General features: G+C 39.8%; 1 protein-coding gene across 1 annotated transcript; it reads right to left on the bottom strand.

The window, feature by feature from the left end:
- Nucleotides 1–575: 575 nt before the first annotated feature.
- Nucleotides 576–19,204, bottom strand: AMOTL2 (angiomotin like 2). Its single transcript, XM_026701402.2, has 10 exons — nucleotides 18,916–19,204; nucleotides 15,486–16,338; nucleotides 13,173–13,434; nucleotides 9,677–9,821; nucleotides 8,818–8,910; nucleotides 6,924–7,219; nucleotides 5,513–5,805; nucleotides 4,982–5,190; nucleotides 3,978–4,145; nucleotides 576–2,616 (listed from the first exon to the last, which is right to left on the bottom strand). The coding sequence occupies exons 2-10, from the start codon at nucleotides 16,232–16,234 to the stop codon at nucleotides 2,558–2,560; spliced, it is 2,274 nt and encodes a 757-aa protein (XP_026557187.2). The 5' UTR covers nucleotides 16,235–16,338; nucleotides 18,916–19,204; the 3' UTR covers nucleotides 576–2,557.
- Nucleotides 19,205–21,698: the final 2,494 nt, after the last annotated feature.

Raw genomic sequence — 21,698 nt, 5'->3', positions numbered from 1 at the left:
ACATTCACACCAGGTTTCTAGGAGGAGACTGGAGTCATCTAGCAACTGGACTGTGTCCTGATTGGACCATGTGACTGATTGTTGTGAGAAAATGAAAGAACATTACTTTTAATTAGGTCAAAACCACGGGAACAGTTAGAGTTGGTTTTCACCAGATGGTACCAATATGATATGTCTAATAAATCTATTCTTTGAGGAATCTACCTGCCTCAGAGTTTTGATTGCTATGGGTGTATTACTTGGAACCCTGACACTTGTATGCAGCAGTAACTTGTACTACTTATGAGGATGGATCGTAAACTTTCAGTACACAGCAAATTTGAATGTAGTTGTGTGGCCGATTATTCAGTGAAGACTGCCTGTATTAGCTTGCCAGTAGGCAAGAAAGAGCAAATATCAGATGGGAAAGTGTTGCACTTTGGAGACAATAACCACACAATTTATTAAATCTGTATGTCCAAGTGTCTCAACATGGGTAGTTTCAAGACCCTCCCCAATTGCTTTTGGGTGCTGTAGCATCCTTACATCCTCCAGTCATAAGCATGCATCACATAGTAAAAAAACCATAACCTCAATTTTATTAAACAATATTTTTATTAAAATATTGTTATACCAAGTGGAATGCTACAGCAATCTCGGTATAGGGCGGCATAAGAAACAGTCAGGTTTACATTTAAATACTTAAGATAACTTAAAATGCACCAAAAACACAACAAAAAAACCCCTCACTGTCTGGCAGGAAAAAAAAGTTCACAGCACAAAAATATTTTAAAAGGAATACCAAATATTAATATGAAATATATTAAGCTGTGCTTCTCTCTCATAACTTTTTGTTTGCTGTTTTTCACTTTGTAAACAACACACAATAGCCACACACCATTTTTTACACATTTATGGAGGGATGTTTTTTCCTTTTTTTTCAATGCAGTTGTCCAGCAAATGCATATGTTTAACTAGGAAGCAGAGGTGGGGATGAAAATGTGTGATGGCAAAATCAAACAAAAGATTTGGAGTAAGTAATGTACTCATCTCAAAGTTGGCTACTGACAGAAGCTAGCTGTCAGAAGCCAGGAGAGAGCAAAGGAAGCTGAAAGCAGATTCTGGAGTGGTTCCAAAGAAAAGAAAAGGATGTGCCTTTAACAGATATTTTCTCGATTCTTTTGAAAAACACAAATATAGGACACAATGTTGTGCACCCCCATGTTCAAACACACATCATTCCCACAAATGCCCTTTAATTAATTATAAAATTACCACTGTCAGCCACTTCAAAACAACACCAATTTAACCCAAATTTCTGCACTCATACTTTGCCTTTTCTCTCAATGCGGTTTTCATTCACTTTTCCACTTTTTTTACAAATAGAATAACATCCATTCTTATTAATAAGAAATCCGGTTGTAATCTTGCTTTAGACCCAGATGGAATTCTCCATCAAAGCCCTTCATCTCCCATACAGCTGTGCTGATCTACACCACCCAGAGATGTATCCAGCTTAGATGAGGATAATTTGGCCATGGCAAGATAGAAGTAGAAACAACTGGTTCCTGGCTGCCGCTCAAACAAAGAGAAGGGAAATTCCAGTCTAACACATCATGGGAAATAGCTTCAAAGGCAAGGGAATCTGAAGGATTGCGAAGGCGGATATTTAACTCTCGACAAAGAGGATATGAAATGGAAGAAAAAGAGGGGGAAAAGCAAACGTTGAAGAAATGTCACAACAAAACAAAGGGGGAATATAGTTCTGTGATATGAAGCAGATCCACTGCAAATATTAGAACAGAACAGAAAGATCCCCCAAAGAGGAACTGTGGCTTATAAAAGATATTTACAAGATAGCGGCATCATTTTTGTGATCACCCTTCCCCTCAAGATCTAGGATAGGTCATGTGCTATTTTCCAGATGATCACTTGGACGTGCCAATATTTGCAGCAGTTCTTCTGCTTCTGAACTGAACAGCGGACAGAAATGGGGGGGCGGGGGGGAGAGTATGGCAAATTGATTCTAGCCACACCAGCACCAGACACTCTTGTTTATGATAGTTTATGTTTCAGGTCCAGGCATCTGCCAGAAGCCTTGTGTATTACGTATATTACTTCTTCCAGTGCCAAACTTCAACATGCCACCACCTCTAGGACCTTACCCAGGCAGCAAAAAAAATCCCACTTGACTTCCCAATTTGTATTCCCATCTCTTGGGAAAAACCAGCAGCAAGGGAAAAAGTGGAACAGCTGCCTTGATGTAAGCATTAACCTCAACTCCTAGTGCCCCAGTTGTTGTTCAGCGTACTGCAGAACAATTTTCCTAGGAGGCACTATCCAAACTCGGGTATCGTTATCTCCCACTGTTGGAGATACTCATCCTCAAATCAACTATCTGGTTGCTGATCTCTTCCAGCTCTTCTTGTAAAGAGTGCTACTTTCCATAGAGCATCCTAATTGGTGAAGGGCTACTCAGGCTTTGTGTGCTTGGTCCACTACTGTCTCCTGAGAAGGCAGAAATCCACTAAGGCAGAAAAGAGCACCTAGGTCTAGTCCATAGAGGAGCTCCTGCTCCTCAGATGAGAATCTCCACCATGTCTGATAGGTCAAGAATTTTAGCAGCTGGCAACATCTCTGCAAAGAAAAACAGGCTATGTTACTACAGGTGTTTGGGGGAAATACAAAGCTGCAAACTACATTTGGCTTAGGTGCCAGATAAACCACTTGTAACTCTTGTGTTTGTCATAGCAAAACTTTTCATTGTGATGCCACAATCTAAACTTATATCAGTCTTACAGAGAAGATTTGATAAGTAGATTTTGTACCCGTAACAATCCCAATGGCTGAAGTTATAAACTGCATTAAACTATGTTGCTTAACTAAGCCACAATTCATGACATGAAAATCAATGTCATTACACTAATCAAAACCTGAATTGGTTGAAAGATGGGTGGCTAGATAAGTGTTTTAATTAAAAAATATAAAAGCAAAAATATTAATGTTCTGCCTAACATAGTGCATAAAGCAAACATATAGTAGAGACATCAAAACTTGATTAAAAACTCCTGTAGCCCTTCATCACTGATAAAACATACAGAACATTAACCAATTCCCAAGACTACGTTATTTATTAGGGGCATAGGTTGGAGAAGGCTGTTCTTTGTATAAATTCTGAACATAACTCTATGCACATAAGAAACTCTTCTTAGGATCATGGCCTTGGTTTAAGCTAAGTTTCAGGCCCTGGTAATCACTATCAGCAATTATTTTGATTGTACCACTTGCCTTGAGCTAACCTGGAGTTTTTTCATTTTGTCTCTCAGCTCCATTTTGAAATTTATCAACACCATTGAAATAAGGTGACAAAATTGTGAACTCATGGCAATGTTACTTGATTTATTTTTTAACAAAAACAAATTTCAAAATGAGTGTTTGAAACCTGCAAAGCTCAATATACCTTTTTTTGCACCATTGTTCTTATTCTCCTAATAAATCCAAAACTATTGAAGATTTTCAGCTTTTTTCCTAGATGCCTTCACATGACCCATCAGGCCTTTTTCAGGCCATGGAGGCTACACTGTGATTCAGAAAAGAAAAAGCCAACTCCGCCTGAATATTACTTCCCACCTGTTTTAAACAGTGGGTAAACAGAGACGTTTGGTATTTACTGTTGAATATGACAGCGAATACAGAGAATTTAAACATCCATACAGATTTAATGTCTGTCTCTTGCTCCTCCTGTATCAGCCCCACCTACTCTTCCAGGATAGCCTACCCTGCATTGCATGAAACTCATAATTAATCACTATGGGAAGAATCTTAGTCCCGGTATTTGGCCTGCTACAGCAGCACTGTGTTCACCTCTTAATTATGCGAACACTGACAGGTATCTCTGGCAGAGAAGGCAGGTCACTGGGTCTATGATGAATATAGCTACTAGGAAGTCTAAGAGAGAAGGTCAGGCTCTGTCGGTTCATTCATCAACTAGTCCTTACCTAGGGAACTTGCTGCACCACTGTTTTTTTCAACATGGAACTTGGGCTCGTCACATGGAGTGTTCATGGGAAGCCCTTCAGTCTGTGTACTTCCATCTTTGCTGCCATGTTTGGTGTGGAAGGGGATACAACTTGATGGAACAGTAGCTTCTGCTGAAGCCTTGAGTGCTGAAGAACCAAAATAATAATAATTTAGATCAGTATAATCAAATTAATATTGTTAGGGTTCACATATTGCTAATTATGGGTTGCCTATTTTCTGAACAGAATAACTGATAATCTTGTCATAAACCATGCAAGCTATATCCACAGAAACCATTTAAGGTTATGTATAATGTATGAACCCAGTCATCAAGAAATCAGTAATATTTACGGATAGCCTTTAATTATCAAAAGAAAATTGTATTCTTTTATATTTTTGACTATTTATTCCTAACACGAACATCTACAATAATTAGAAAGATGTCCTGCTAATATCATACATATTTATTCAGTCTCTCATTGTAGTCTACATGGTTGGAAATTCCACAGTAGGGCTTCTTAATGACCAAGAGAAGGCAAAGAATTGTAGATAACCACTTCACGCTTCTAATTAGTAGCCAATAGTCTCAGAGAATTAATTTGCACTCCTGATCTTCCACAACACAATCTGGAAGGCCAGGAATGTGACATTTGTGAGGAACCTTCCTAAAACCAATTAGTCATCCTATACTGTTTTATACTGGATCTGAAAATCATAGCTTGCACTAACTGTTGGTCGGACAGCATGTTATATTTTTGTTGTCTCATACAGCTTTATTTCCCTGATCTTGTCAACTATAGATTTGGAAAATCTGAAGTGAGCCAAAATCCCTTGGTAAAAGCATAAGGACATGGGAACAGAAAAAAATATATGCAAATATTGTAAATATAAAATCACCACATTGTCTAAAAGGCCTAAATAGAACCAAAGGACAAGAAGGATTGAACATGCAATCTAAGTACATGTAACTATAGAATCCTACCCTTGTTATCTGGATTGTTCTGGTAATCACTTTCACTGACAGAGTTTCCTGGCCAACATTGCACGCCAGAAGCTGCGAACACTGATGGCACTGATTTTGCAGGTCGTAGGGACCCTTGATGAGCCTTATTGGGGTCCTTCCGAGAGCGCTGTTGCAGGACCTTGATGACAGCATCCTTTTCAAGGATTTGAGCATGAAGTTCTTTTAACCTGCGAAAGAAAACGAACAATAAGGAAGGAAAACCACCAGCACACATTACAATTTTGCAGGAAGCATCCATCAGAATGTTAAAAGTCTAGCAGTTGAACAAAGCCTTCCTTCTAAGCATCCCATAACGTGTACCCTCTTGCTACCTTTTGCAGAAAAGAAGCTGGTATTAATCTGTTCTCTTTGGCATGTTTTGAATGCTGTCTGGTAAGGAAGCCATTTTTAAGAAACAGTGCAGGGTTAAAAAGATAATCGTCTTTCATTCTGCTGGGGCTAAGCCAATAGAGAAGTAACCCTATCAGAATATCCTCTAACAAGACCAACCTGTTTTCCATCTCCTGATGTTTGTGGTTTGCTAGCAAGAGGTCTTCGTCAAAGCTACTGTCGGGAGAATGGCGTGGGGAGTGGTTGATAATGGTGGTGTCCCGCTGTGCAGCAGCTGTGGCAGCAGCATCCATAGCAAACTGTCGCATAGTACACTCCTCCAGGTACTTTTGTTCCCATTTGGTCATATCAGCCTCCAGGGCCAGGATTTTTTCTTCCCTTTCTCTCAGCTGTTCAGACAGTATGTGGGCATTCAACTCAGGAGATCCTCCACCTGGGGTTCCCATCTGCCTCTGGAGTAGCAAAGCAAAAGAGAGCAAGAGCCTCATTTAATATTGTTTTTGGTGCAAAAGCAGTTCATTCCAGCATTTAACATAATAGACCCAGAGCAAGATGAGGCATATCTTTCTGGCATCTTCCTTGTCTCCATTAAAGCCTACCAGTAAAAATCAGGCTTAAAGAATTTGGAAGTCTAGACTCAGCTATTTGTTTGGCCTACAAGATTCTAATGGTGTTTCTACACAGCTAATTACTTCTGCCTTAATTCAAAGCTTTTCTTTAGGGAAGTAAAATTAACTAGAATCAACAACAAATCTGCTAGATTCTAAATAACTTTCTGCTCCACTTTGGCATAGGGATATAGAGCTAGAATGGTAGTAATTTGGGAATTCCAGATTAAAAGAAATATGCAAGAATTAAGCATATTCTTTGCTGCAGGGAGTTTTTCTCCAAGAGATTCAACATATACTCTGTATTTCCCATCACAGTTTGAAGGGACTCAACCTTTTCCCCATTGGCTCACATTTGGATCATCTGAATCTAGTAAAAAACTGCATATCTGAAAGATGTCTTAATTTTTTAAAAAAATATATACAGATTTGGTTGTTGCACCATTGTTTTCCTTTACTTTCCTGCTCAAATAGGACTTGTTCTTTATAGTGTGCATGACTTCCTTTTATAAAATCTTAACGTTTTATGATTAACACCTCAATAAATGCTAATTAAAAAAAATCAACTGATAAACAAATTGCTAACTATTACCAAAGAAATTATTCAACTTCCAGTGATAGAATGCTGTAATAGCCCTGGTATACTGGTATCCACAAATACTTAGTCATTACATTATTTAATTAGTTGTGTAAAAAGACAGAAGAGGAAGTATATCTTCCATAATGTTGTTTAGATTTGTTCCACAAACATTCTTCTATTATTGGGCTTAAGGTAACACTAACTGGAGTGTTCTAGAGATACATTCTTCCTAAGTTAATGGACAGTAAAATTGTTGGGTCTTTAGTAAGGAGATCAAATAGGACAAAAAAACATTGGTTTGTGGTTGATCCAACTTTCAAAACTGCTTCCAAACTTATTCTTTATCTTCTTTTTGGCCATTATTTCTTGGTTCTTCTCTTACCTGCTGAGCCCGCAGAATTTTCAGTTCCTGCTCCAAGCGGGTCCGGAGACGCAGTTCCAGTTGCTCGCGCTTTTCGCACGCAGCTTGGAGCTGGGCCAGGGCCTGTTGCAACCGTTCTACTTTCTCCACATATGCTCGCTTCTTCTGCAGCTCATCTTCCATTTTAGCAGTGCGCGCCTGAGCACTGCTCAGAGCCTGCTCCAACAGTTCAGCCCGCCGACGTTGGTCTTCATTAGTGCCATGTAGACGTGCAATTTCTCGCTGTAACTTTTCCCTTTCTTGCTGATATTCGTAGTCTGAGACAAAACAAAGAAGAGGTTTGGCATAAACCACAGCTATGTACTCTTTGTAGTCAAGGGAAAACCACATTTCTAACAGAGTAACTTTAAAGGTAATTTTTAACTATAACATACTAATCCCAAATCCTAAGATTTTAGAAGAGAAATGGGTATCACCTTCATTTTCAATAATCAGTTGACTTTGGGAATAATTCCATGAAAGGGTTATGTTAGGGCTCACACCCAGGAAACTGCCAGACTCAAGAGGAAAAAACAGACACTGTTGTGCCATAGTATTTGGTCTTACACAATGTTCCTATTATTTCTTAACTCATGCTTCAATGCCACTGTTTTCCATGATGTGATTATGGCTGAAGCACAAGGTAAGATGTAGAATTTATGGGAAGTTGTAAACCATTGTGCTATAGAAGAAGTACAAGAAATCTGTACCATTCCAGATAATATTGGATTACGATTTGTATCATGTTAAATCATTGGTCACGCTGGCTAACAATAACAGGTATTGGAATATGGCCATATACAAAAGCCACAGATTCTCTGTCATTGTTGAGAGATTCTATGTATGCCCTACAAATCTAGTAAGCTATGTCATTTCCTTCCTCTTACCCTACCCTACACCAAAGGTTAGGGAAACATCACTATCACTAGCAGTTTCATTCATGATTCTACAGAGGGCACCAAACTGCCTTCCCTCCATACACAGTAAGACTCTGGCATTATTTGTAAGTTCTCCTTACCTTCAAGAGACCAAAATGCCAAACTGCCACAATAATTACATGTGGAAGCTAAAATGATTAGGACATGATCCATACTCTACTACTCTTTCATGATTTGCTGAAGCTTGATTAAGAGGTAAAACCATTCTAATGAAGTAGACAGAAGACTCATAACCCTTTCCATAATAAAGTGGGGATTCTAATTCTCACTAAGGGGATGGTTGCCTTAGTGAAAATCAGGGGTTTTCTGAGTAATTATGCAAAGGATTACTGTTTCCCGTTGTTGTATTTACAAAGCCAGGATGAGAGATACTTTTTGCAAGGAAGCAGGACTAATTTTCTGGAAGGAAAGAGATGGTTTCTTGAACTGGATGGGCAAAAGTTGAGTGTAAGTACATTCCCTGCCAACCTCCACCCCCATCATCAGGCCAATTCTCATCCTTTGACAACAATCCCTCTTTTCAAAAATCCAGAACAGCAGCAAGAAACATCTTGGACCTAGGACTTTAAGGAGAGGGAGTATAGCTTGAGTGCTGGAACAGCCAGAACAGCCGCTGGAATGCAAAGAATCCAGGTCACACTGATGGTTGCTGTGATTAATGGCTCTAGTTTAAGTGCCAAGAATAACTTAGCCTCCTCAGGGGAATGGCAAAAAGCTTCCAAAGGAGGATCTGCCTCCTTTTCAATCTTAAAGGGACCACGGACTTATCTTCTTTCCAGTTTGTTAGAGGGCACAGCTACAAAGAATACGACACGGGTCCTATTGAATACTGGTATACAAATGAAAAAAAAAAAGAGATATGCAGTGGTAGATGGACATAAGGGCATGCGGGGAATAGAAATACAGTTGACATAGCAAAAGGTTTTCAAGAGGCTTACTTTGAGCAACAAGTTTTGCCATTGTCCCTTGGTTTCCTTCTTGGTTTTCATGTGCTCGGTTGGCCAATTGTTTGTTTGCTGACTCTAATCGTTCTATATCAAATTGAAAGGGAAAAAAGATCAAGATTAGAACATATTTCAATGATCAAATATTCATGGATTTCTAGAAAGGCAGAGTTAGTTATTTATCACTTGTCAAAGGTGCTATTGTGTTTCACACTGTTAGAGGGCACAGCTGCTAATAATGGCACAAATATTGCTTTAGAAATAAATGCTTTATTTCTTAAAAGCTTAAATAAGAACAATGTTTCTCTGGATTTCAAGGCTTATTAGAGGCTTGGAATCCAGAGAGTCTAAGATTCTGTCACATTCTGTTTTCTTAGTTTATTTTATTTTGCTTAATAGTAAGATTTACAGTCTGGAAAATAACTAGATAACTTTTTGGAACCTTCTAAGCTAAATGATTCAGTTCAAAAGTGATTTTGAAAAACTGTCCACAAGCCAGGTGGATGAAGGTGTACAGTCCCACTCAGCTCGTGACTTTTGATTCTGATTACCATTAACCATTGTGCCAGTGGGCACTTATGGTCAACTCTTTACCTCCAATTCATAATCAAAATCTTACCGCTAAAAGGAAGAGAAACTGCCTGCAGCAGCAGATACCCAAATCTGAGTCTCATTGGTTACTGAGACAATGGCTGTAGCAGTCTGGAGATGAATACATCCTAGGCCGGATTGCGTTTAAATGGTATAGAGTGGTTGTAAAGAATCTGAGATCAGAAATTTCAAACACAACAAACATCTTTCTGACTCACATCATCACCCAAATTTAGAATTTGGCCTTTCCAAGTTGTCTTACCTTTGAGATCCCGATTGAAGTCCTGCAACCTCCTCATTTCCCCATCCTTTTTGTTTCTCATAGTCTTTTCCAAAGCTTCTCGCTTTAAGGATGCTTTCATTAGATTTTCATAATCTTCTGAAATTTGTTGAATTTCGCTTTCCAACTATCAAAAACCAGAACGTTTGGGTTAAAACATATCGACTTAATAAAATCCATAAATGACAGGTATTCCTCAATTTACAACAGTTTATTTAATGAACGTTCAAAGTTACAATAGCACTGAAAACAAGTGAATTTTCATTTCTCACACTTATGACCATTGCAGCATCCCCAAGATAACACAATCAAATTTTTGATGCTTTGCAACTGATGACGGTAGAGTGTCCTGTGGTCCTGTGACCCCTTTTTGCAACCTTCTGACAAGTAAAGTCAAAGGGGAAGCCAGATTCACTTAACAACTGGGTTACTAACTTAACAAGCGCAGTGATTCACTTAACAACTGTGTCAAGAAAGGTTGTGAAATGGGGCAAAATTCACTGAACAAATGTTACACTTAGCAATGGAAATTTTGGGCTCAATTGTGGTCGTAAGTCGAGGACTACCTGCATAGTAATGAATTTTCTCCAACAACTGAACTTCAAAATTGTACTGGAATACAACTTAACAAACTTTTCTTAATATTCCAAAGTCACAATCTAAACATGAAATTGAATGTAGTAATCTTTAGTTCCAGAACCAAATAGTACGAGTTAGAAAAGTCAGTCTCTCACAAGACATAACTGAAGTGGAAACTGTGTAATGGTGAGAAGTTTCTTGATGTTATCACTCTCTCAAGCTATTGTTTTCATATTTAAGTTCTAAACAGTTTATTTGGGGGTCAGTCATCATTTCCAACATTTTCTATTACTAGACCAAATATAGGCTGTGCCAATACTAAACTATTACTATGATGTTTATTAAAATAGTATTAAATACTATTAAAAATAGTATTTTATATATGTCATGTTTTTATTATATGTAGTGTGTATATACACAATATATTGTACAATGAACACGAGGTTATGAGGAAATGTATCAAACTGTCACAAAAAAATTCAGTGAGAAAACACATTAGTATTTAAAGCAATTTAAAAGCTTTAAGGCAGATTAAAACAATCATACAAAGATGAATTCAGCATCACTGCCACCTCCTTCAAGATAATTTAAAATAAAAGTCAGTATGTTATTCTGGTTTCTCAAAGTCCAATATATTATTGCTTTTTTTTTTACACCATTTGCTACCTATCCAATATATTCCTGAGCCTGTTTGGAATTGGGTTTGACACCTGTTTGATAACCAGCAACCTCATTCATTACAAAAACTATAAACAAGCAATGGTTGTTGCATCTTTCCCCTTATACAAGGAAGTTGATATGAACTGGGCCGAAATGATACTAAAGTTGGGAAGCAGTAAACAGAATTAGTAAAATTAGAACATTAGATGTTTACAATTTGTGACCTAAATCATACTGCACTGTTCTATTAGAATACTTTAAGAGGTGTGTTGCTGTGTTTTTTTCCCCCTCTTCTTTTTTTCTTTCACACTTCTGTCCTATTCTTCCTTAGTTCCAACTGATATGCAGTTTCACGTTCCATTGTTACCACTTTACTTTGCAGCCCTGGCACATGCCAGGCCATCCCCAAATAACTCAATGGCTTCAAGAAGAGTATTCTCACCCTTGGCTGATGCTGGGCTGCCACAGCCTCTCTTGTGTGTTTCTGCACAAAAGCTCCTGTGTCTTGCCTACCAAGGGAGCCCAGGAGGCAGGGCCAGATAACTGGAGAGCACAACTGTTAGCAGAGGAGGTGAATAGACTCTTTTCTCTCCCTCCACTCAACAACTGCCTCAGCTTAAGATCAGTTGGATCCTGTTAGCTTGTGCTCCACAGCTGTTTAAAGGGAGGGAGAGTAATTGAAAAGTATTAGAGGAGATGGTTTTCAGGACAGCTGTTTCTGGGAAACCAAAGGCAGAAAGGAGACATCTGGGGAAATTTTGCTGAAAACAAATTTCTATGAAGCACCGTGATGAGCCCTTTGCTCTTCCAGTGAACAGCATGATTGTTCCAAACACAATAGCTGGATTCACAGGTAACTCCAAGCCCAAACCTATCACAGAGTAATAGAACAGAGCCAAAGTAAGCAATCTTTTCAGTTTCCCTAGGCCTCCCAAAGGGGTCTTACATGATAGTTGTAGTATGTGAGAAAGAACAAGAGACTGCATGAAAGTTTGAGGCAAGAATTTGGAAGATCTCAGCTCTATTTAATTGTAAGGAAACAGTGGTACTTGGTGGGGGGTTAGTGGCTGTCTTGTTGATCCATACTTTTGTGCTCTCAGTTAAGGCTTATCTGAGTTACCATGCCAGAACTTTGCTTTGCTTAGCAGAATGAGTGAACCCAGTTATTGGGGTTTGAAAAGCATGATTTATGACTAAGTGAACTGTGAACAAAGTTACAGTGGCTTCTTCAATAAATTATGGAAACTGTAGTAGCATAGTGTAAGTGTGAATTGCTACTTCAAAATGAATTTGATATATGATTAAAAAATATCAGGCAGATAATTATTAAAGCTATCATATTTGATGATTTCAAGTAGCAAAAAAAGCTGCATTCTCTCTCTTTATTTTACGGCCCTCACTACTGGAATGGATAATTCTACAATTCATAACTTGGGTACTTGTTTGGGATACACACATGAACTTTCACCACTGACCTTGCATGCCTTCATTGAAGTAAATGATATACTGGGGTTAGAAAGATCAATTATTGGTCCTGATAATATACTGTTCTCTATATGCCATTTCTGGTTTCTAAACTCCAAAAGGACTGCTTTGTGTACTTTTGTGGAACATACAATTATAACTGTGGCATAATACAAACTTATAATGATCAAGTCTATTTAAGTGTGGAAAAGTAACACCAATAAAAGTTTAAAAATGGAAGCTGACATAATATAAAGAAGTGTATCATTTCTATCATTTTCTTTATTTCCAAATAGGCATTCTGCAACAAAAGCCTCATAAAGATTCTTGGAAGATAAAAATGGTAGGTGGCTATTTCCAAACCCAGTACTTTGTAATTATGCCAATCTGCTCAGAATATAAAAATTCAAAATCAAATGGTGATGGTAATGAACATGCTGCTGCATCACATAACAATTATTGTGAAATATTCTGCAATATGCTCTCAAAATTCCAAGCATTGCCTATTAACCTGAAAAGACCTGCTTTGGCCCATCAACCAAGTTTCCATACAGTTGGATAACATAAAACCGGATTCTCCACTCTTGCTGCCAAGGTAGATGAGAGATAGACAACAAATACCCTTTTCTTACACTGAATAAGGATTTAAAGTTTAGAAAGTTTAATTGTGACTTTGTCCTTGATTGCAGAAGTTTAATCTTCCATGACAAAATGTGTAGTTGCATATATTTTGATTAGATAGGTTGTCTAAAGTATAGCTATGCTTGGTCTTTACCTTTTGAATCCGGTTGGCCTTTTCATTGTAACTCTCCAGTTCCCTCCGCAACAACTCATTTTCTCTTTGAAACATCTCATTCTCTCTTAACAACTTCTTATTCTCCATCAACACTTCTATTTGGGACAAGTGGTTACTAGTAGAAGCAGCCTGAGTTGCCATCAAAGCTGACACCCCAGCCGAAGTAAGTGATTCCAGATGGTTATGGCATAGAGCAGCCTGTTGTGGCATGAAAGCTTGGGACATCGGAGTTTGCATCATCCTAAAAATTTAAAAGATGAAGAATTAATGATAAGTACTTCCTAGAACGAAGGCCCCAGCCCTGTATGTAGCAAAGCTCTGTATCTGACTCAGTCATATGAATAACTTAAATACCCTGGGCTTTTAAAAAATTCTACACTTCTAATGTTTATTAGCTGAATTCTGTTTCACTAACTAAACCAGGATAGTTTTAGAACATAGAAGATTGGGTTAAGATTTTCACATCTGCTGCAATAGTCCAGACAACCACTACATGGTAATTAGGCTATTTCTTTGCTACCCTCTTGTGTCATCCACATTCTTCCAGTCCAGATATGGTAGCCTAGAGTGGGTAAACTATTCAAGACTGCTTTAACTTCCAGTTATCCACTAATAAGATTGGAAGTGCAGCATTTTTTATTATTATTTGCATAAAGGCTCCTGATTTTTGAGAAAAACACAAATCTGGTTTCATAAAGCATGGCACACTGATGCTATCCAGTTTATTGTTTGCACTTTGATCTTTAATTCAGTGTCTGAGTTCAACACTGCTATGGCCTGCTTTCATTTACTCCAATCTTTTTTAAAAAACCCCACCTCTGATTAGTCATATATTATGCTAAGCTACAAGCTCACATTTACAAGCCACAATGAGATTTTTACATTGCATTAAACCAAAACCCATACGAAGCATATGTTTTGGTGTGTTCTATGAACTCTTTCCCCATTTGTTTTCTATTAATTTCTACAACTCTATAGTAAACGTTCATAAATATTTAATCAAAATTAATGGCTACCATGATCCCACCTGACTAACTCCAAGGTCCATTTAATTCTGGAATGTTCAAATGCCTAAACAAAAACAAGTCAGTTTTAGAGTTTTCTCTCTTCCTTCTCTTATGATTAAACTGTTATGCAGGTAAGCAGCAGGATGAAATTTGTAGAATTCAGCCAGGATGCCCTTCTTGTGCACAAAATGGAAAGTATTTCCTGAGAAGACATAGCCTCATCTGACTAAGGCTCCTTTGATGCAGAGTTATTCAGACATTCTTGCAAAGTGATTTTAGAGCAAAATAATATATACACCTTCCTTTTAGCATACAACTGTCCCCCACCTTCTTTTGTTCCCCAGGAAAAAGCCAATTTCCTGCCTCCAGCATTATCTCTTCCTGCCAGTATACCTAGAGGTTGCCTCCAGCCAGAAACTATGGGTCAGTTCCCCTTTCATTCTCAGTAAGTCACAATGGTGGCAGGCAGTTGTGAAAGTACTTATAAATGTCATTCAAAACCAGCTGTAAAACTATGATATTCTAAGCAAAAAGAAATGTTCTTTATGGGCCAAAAGCAAGCAGTGTCCAAGATTGTCTCTTAGCATTCTCAGTCATTGGTTGCTGGCACAATTCATAAAATTTAGGAAGAGCATGCCAAAGAGATGGGATATTCAGATAAGCTTGCATTCCTAAGTACAAAGTTACACAAGAGGTACAACTCTGATTCTTCTTCTACCATTTTTGTAAGAGTAACTGTATGATGAAATTGAATCCTGAACTGTCCTCTCCCGAAACAGACTCAAATGGCCCTTGTATTTCTTTACAAAGCTTGGAAGAATGTCTGCTATAACTCCTGTACATTTTTTTCCATGCTATCTGAACTATTTGCTTCTTTATCTTTGGATAACAATGAATGCCAATTCTTTCTCGCATTGTTCATGGAAGTTGTGTGCCAAATCTGCCCTAAAATTTAGCAAAATCTCTTTACAAAGCCAAAAGAAACAAACACAAATCAAAGGCAAATCTCCTCCCACAAGGAAAAGGTAAAATTGAGAGAGGAGGAAGAGCTAAAATTGAAACAGGCTACAAGAGTTTAACTCCATACATCTCCACTTAGGATAATAACCATCCACATCCAATTTAACTTCCTAGTGGGTGGGTGCTTTCTGATGGAAAGGACTAGATTTAAGCACTGGCAGAATTCAAATGAATAACTAACCAGAACACAATCCTTTGAAAGTATTCTATGAAATTCCAACTTTCAACATAAGCAAAGTAACATAAAACCAACCCAAAGAGTTACCTGATTTCAGGATGTTGAAATCTTGGACCTTCTCTGTAGTGCTGCCTGGGGTCAGAAAGGTAACTTTCTGGTGCCTCCTGTGAAGGGATTACATAAGGATACTCTGGAGGAGGACCACGGGACTCTGATGTCTCTGAGGACTTTCCTCTAGAGAGACAAAGTTGGTGGTGCCTGGAAAGTTGAGGGTAGCTGTGAGAGGAACTCATGTGGTTCTGTGCTTGAGTGTCATTCCTTTCCAGGGACACCTGCAGGAGCTGCTCACTGAGGGACCGTACATGACCATGTTTCAGCTCTTTCAATGACTCATCCCGCGGTATGCTGTTAATGTCAGAAGCACAGGTTCTGCGCTGTCCTCCTTCTATAGGTGCTCCAGACAAGGTGGCCCTAACATGTTGTAATGGTTGTGTGGCATAATACTGAGACTGAGCTTTGGCCTCCTCATAGGTGGGAAGCTCTTCTCCTTTATGCTGAGGCTGGTAGAACCGGTATAGGTTATTCTCCAGGTAGAGGTGGTCAGCATGGTGCTCCTGGCCCTGGGGTTCTTGTCGTGTTGATTGCTGAACCATTTGGCTCTCGTCCTGTGTGAGACTCTCAAGGGAGGATTGGGGGCTCCCACTGCTTCCTCCCCCTCGTAAGGCCTGCTGCTGTATCGCTAGGAGTGTACGATTCTCAGTGAGATTGCCATGCCTCAGCTGCTCTTGGATCAGGCGGTGAAGGACAGTTCCAGAGGAATCCTCAGCTGTCCTCATTCTCAGCTAACGGGTTCTTCCCTAGTGCTTTCTGAATGCACCAAAACAGCAAATAAACAAAATTTGTTTCTGGGAACTAACAGCTAATGTCCATCCAAATGAACCTGAAAAGGGAGAGGAAAAAAAGTCATGAGGTCGCACAATGTAATAAACTCATTGAACAAAACCACTACATTCCAATTCTGTATCTTTTTGAATAGTCTTTTGCAATGTGGTGCCTTCCAGACATCCTTGATGATAATTCCCGTCACTCCCTGCCAATATGGCCAACACTCTACATAGCTGATTGGATTTGTAGCACAGCAAAAGTAGAAGGGCCAGACTGGAGGAAGCATTCTGTAGAATAATTGCTTTAGAGATGGAGACCCAGTTTAGAAGTTTCCCAAAGGCCTTCTATCTTACGGCCACAAGAATATAATGAGAAAATATATCTATCAACAGGTCTTTATTTCTCAGGTTTTGTTCAATTCATTCATTTAGATTTGCTGTTAGCCAGTCCAAAGGCTTAGATTGAAAATAAAGTGTGCATTTAAGTGGAGTCTACTTCCAGGGATTCTCATAAATTCTCCACATAAGGACTGCTTCCTGTGCTTTTGATTCAGAAGCACATCTTTCTCATTTTGTGGAGGTGTGAAGCAAAAATTAACAGGATTTCACAGCACATGTGAAAATGCTCTTTTAACATCTTGTTTTTCCTTGCAACATTTTTGCAACAATCATATGAAATAGGTTCTGGGTGATTAGGCCAATAAATACCATCAGGAACTGAAGCCCACTTCCTCAACCTTCACCATATCCAATATTTTGCCCAATAAATCAGTTGCACTAAATCAGAAACAATGCTTAACTATTAAAAAAAAATTGGAGCTTGTTGATATTCACTGCAACTACATTATGATAGCCTTACTTTAAGTACAAAATATTATCTAGGTGGGAATCTGGATAGCCTAATTAAAATAAGATACAACTCAAGTAGAAAACTTCTTGGCTAGCCACTAAACCTTCCTCAGTTCAGAAGGGCTCCTTAATCTCATTCCAGTAAGGAGCTAATATCCTGTTCTTTCCATACACTTTTATTCTAATCCAAGATGAAAAGCAAAACAAAAACTGTGTAAGATCTGATTAAATGTTCATATCCTTAAAATAAAAGATGTCAAAAATAAGACAATATTGATGTTGCACAGCAGCCAAAGTTGATTTCTACAAGAGATCCACAGCTGAAAATTAACCCTAATCTCTGATTTGGAACTCTGCTCTAGCCCAAAGGCACTCTCTTTAGCCTATAGATTTTATACTCTGTACTCTGCATATTCTATACTGATGCTAAAGAACATACAAAAGGCAAAATAGGTAACTAAACTATTTGGAAATAATGTGCTATTCTGAGGAACCAAATAGGAGTCAATGAATTGGAGTGAGGCTATGTGGAACTCTTTATTTTATTAAAACTAATGATGCTGCAGAACTTATTTAAAAAATCATTTCTGAAAGAAATAGACTGTCTGATCAGCACTACTGCATTTCTTTTGCCGATTTATTAATCATTACTCTTCAGAAAAGTGGTTCAATGTAGGCTGTTCTGAAACAACAAAAATATTTCTGCAAAGCTTCCCAGAAAAAAAAAAAGAACTTGACACCAGTTCTCTTAAAGCAAACACATTCCTGAGAAATATTTGAAGCAAGCCAGGGAGAAAAGTTAAATGCTCCACGAATCTTCATAAGAAAGGAAAGTTCCGATTCATCACCCTGCAAATAGGCTGATCCAAAGAACAGACGCGCTAACTTCGGTCTTGGGTTGCAATCCTAAATCGCACTTCGCTGCTCCCTCCTCAAAAGCTTCCTATTAACCCGTAACTGAATCCTCTGCCAATTTCCCTAGAAATGGCTAAAAGCAGAGACTGGAGGTAATGGCGAAGGTTTGGCTTCTCCCTCTCCTCCCTCTCAGTCCAAACGCAACGGAGAGAGAGAGAGAGAGAGAGCGCTCGCAGCGCACTCAGCAGATTGCCATCTGCGCCGTCTTTCGAGTTTCCCTGCCCGCTCTTTGTTTTCCAAATAGTTCTGCGCTGACATCATAGGGGTTTGGATTGCAATTAACATTCCTGCTAAGTGAGAACGAGAAGCATCGGGCAGCGGCAGGCAAGACAAAGCCAAGGCTACCGCTCGCGGGGTATAACTCTCCCAGCACCTGCATTACCAGCAAACCGCTTCCCCCCCTCCCAACCCCGTCGCACAGAACAGCAGCTTATCCTGCTACGCTTCACCACGAACAAAGATTTCGAAACGTTTGCGGGCAAGCATTGCCATTTTTGCAAGCCCACTGGGACAACTGCGCGCAGGGAACGGAGGGCCATTTAATAAAAGTTGCAGGGAAAGCGAAGGGGGAAAGTGGGTTACACCGATAAAGATGCCCAAGCAACGTTTTTTTTTTTTTTAAAGGGCTGATTGATAAAGGGGAAAAAAAAAGGAATAACTAGCGCACTGGCTCCCGGTTCTGCTCCGGCCACTAATACCAGAAGGAGCAAAACGGCCATAATTCCTAAAAGGGGTGCCCGATCTGGAAGGGGCACCTCAGGGAGAAAAGGGTCCCTGCTTGTAGCCGCTCTCCCTTCAAGCCGCGAGACATATGTCGCGGGCGTCTCTTTTTCCCTCCCGACCGAACCTCCAAGCAGCGTGAAACTTACCCAACCATAGCAGCTGGAGTGGCCCGGTGACTCTGCCGCACGGTTTGGCGGTCTGTTTTCTGGCTGCGGAGCACCGAAGAAGAAAAGGTGCGTTCGAGCCCGGCCAGCGCCTCCGCTCGTGCTGCTGTCCCGGGCAACTGAGGGAATGTAAGCTGTCTCTGCGTGCGCGTGAGTGCGTGTGAGCGCGCGCGCGTGTGGGTGTGTGTGTGTACGTGCGTGCATGGAAGCCTGGCTTCCTCGCCCAGAAGCGCCTGCCTGTGTCCGCCCCTGCTGGAAGGAAGGCGACTGCGCGCATCGCCTGCCTCCTCCAGCTGCAAGTCGAGCCGAGGAGAAAGGGGCTGGGCCGCGCAAGAGGCTGATGCTATGTCAAGAATGCAAGAGTTTTCAGGTTCCCCACTGGGATCAAAGTACGCAGTTCGCTTTTAAAGGGCATTGCCGTTGCGGCTCTGCAGTTGTATTCGGAGCCAGAGCCCGGAAGAGGGCGAGCTCCAGCTTCTCCCCAACTCTCACCATATAGTACGCGGCCGGTGCAGACTAAATTCAGCAGCTCGACTTAAGGCTGCCTCGGTCTACATGGCTTCCATTTGTAGAGGCGCTTTGCTGGGCCGCAGTAACTCGGCAGTGCAAGAGCTGCTGCTTTGAAGGGCACAGAAAGGCTTTGGTTACAATGAAAAAAAGAGGCAAGAATGGACCCTATGGACTTAAGGAGGGTGGCATATCATCAGCTTTCCCATAAAGAAGAGCTGCTGCATGAGGTTGTTAAAAGAAGGACTCAGCTATTTTCCTTCCTATGTCCTGAAATGAGATGCATCTGTTTGGAATTTATACTTAATCTTTCTGCAAAAGATCAGGGCTCCAGGCAAGTGCTTCCCGCATCTCAGCCATCCTTTTCCCCATATAAACTATGTGTGCAGGGACTTTCCAGGAAAAGACCCAGGCTCATTCAAGAGAATGAGCAGGAAAATTCTCCAGTGAAACAAAGGTGATTTCCTAGAAATTGAAATAAGAGAAATGATACACAGTGTAACTTAAATTTCTTCCTCCACCCAAAGGCTAGTGAAGCCACAATGTAAAAGCACCTACCGCTGCCAAAGTAGTTTCACAGTCAGTTTGACAATCCTGAATTTCTCACTGTATACTAGTGTAGTTATAGAGTTGGTATTTGAGAGGTATTTGAGACTGACACATTAATGAATCCAGGTAGCTTGTTGCCTTTTGAAGATTGCTTGGCAAGCCTTGTCTTAATCCCGAGTGCATTGGTCATAATCCCAAAGGAGAAGGAAGCCGTATGGCAAGATCTTCAGTAATGAAGATCTTAGCAAAAAATATTTGGGATCACTGGCAGTTCAGGAATCAAATGGGAATAGCTTGACTATTCAGCACCTTCTGACTCTGAAGACATGCAAAATATTTGGCAACTCCACTGACATGCAGTACAGACATGTGATGCCATTATTAAAATGATTTCTGTATAGTTAAAAGAGAATTCAGGACATGGGAAAATAAAATATGCAGGGTTCCAATCTTATAAACTTTGTATTGTTAAGTATAAGTTACTGGGTTGCTAGATAGTTAGCAAGAAACCTCCATTCCACTGCCCTATGATAAATTAAAACTATTTTTCAGTTAAAACTGAGAGGTTGTGTATTCTGAGCTCACAGTCACAACCATGACTCTTCTCTCTAACATTTTTCATATCTACCATTGTTTTTTCTAACATCTTCATCATGTCTCTCATTTGCAACAGAAAATAAAAATACAGAAAGCAGAAAATATTCTGGGATCTACAAATAAAGCTTCAGGTGATTTGAAATCAACAAAATTCCCCAATGCCCAATTGATTAAGAATAGCTAGTGTGAATATCTGTTATGATGGGACTTTGTAACTGCAGGCGGCACCTCACGTTTCTGAGCCATTAAGGGGCTCTGAATCACCTTTTGTGTTTGACTCCCAACTAATCGGCTGTAGGGTTCTAAGAAAAAAACACACAGCCCATTAATCTAAAGGATACTTTTCCCTATTCTATTGTTGTGCTGATGATTTTCCACTCAAAGGATGCAATCCTTCCCTCTCTTGGTTAAGTCACACACAACACACACACACCCCTTTCCAGTGCTCCTTCTGTTTCTGCCAATTCAGTGAAGCCCAGTTACTCCTGGTTGGTTTAAAGCTGGACCATCAGTACTCATTCTTCGGGATAATGCAACAGGTGCTAAACGTCTTGGATCCTGGCATGGAACAGTCTGATCCAATTGCTTTTATGCCAGTGAGACATGCACCTGCAAATGCTTCCTTCTGCAATCGTAATTTTGGGAGTATATCAGGGATTCTCAATCTGGGGGCCATGAGCATCTCTATATTAACCATTGAACAAAATAAGCAAGGGTTTAGGGCACCAAGGGAAGGAGACATCACAAAGTTTTCCCCTTGGTTCTTGTGTTCTTAACTGTTATACCACCACAATCTACTGGATTTTTTTTTCATAGCTGTTCTTCTGTGTTTGACTTTGATCTTCATTGTTTAAAATGTTTCATTTGGCAGGTTGAATGACTAGAATTTAAAAGTTTAATAACCAGACATTACATTTATTTTGCTTCTGCAAGGGGCGCTACTGTTGGGTTGGGTTGTGCTTAGTGCATCAGTTGGCCTTTATCCAGCCCTGACCATAACCTGTAGAGAGGTCATAAGCATTTTAGAGGGGGTGTCAAAAATCTTCTTCCAGCTTGGTGAGGCCTGTTTAGCTTGGGCAGAATGCACTTCGGACTTCTTCTGGGGCTTCCAT

The sequence above is a fragment of the Pseudonaja textilis genome, chromosome 4, assembly GCF_049901715.1.
Source record: "Pseudonaja textilis isolate UNSWEBS1 chromosome 4, rPseTex1.2, whole genome shotgun sequence".
NCBI classification, from domain to species: domain Eukaryota; kingdom Metazoa; phylum Chordata; class Lepidosauria; order Squamata; family Elapidae; genus Pseudonaja; species Pseudonaja textilis.
Note: the sequence above shows the minus strand (reverse complement) of the source record. Positions and strands in the feature narration are given on the sequence as shown.

Excerpts from the sequence above, each read along its gene's own strand:
- AMOTL2 (XM_026701402.2), bottom strand. The coding sequence starts at position 16,234 with ATGAGGACAGCTGAGGATTCCTCTGGAACTGTCCTTCACCGCCTGATC. Across the intron at positions 8,911-9,676 it reads CTTCAATCGGGATCTCAAAG|AACGATTAGAGTCAGCAAAC; the intron begins GTAAGACAACTT and ends AATTTGATATAG. Across the intron at positions 4,146-4,981 it reads GAACAATCCAGATAACAAGG|CACTCAAGGCTTCAGCAGAA; the intron begins GTAGGATTCTAT and ends TTGGTTCTTCAG.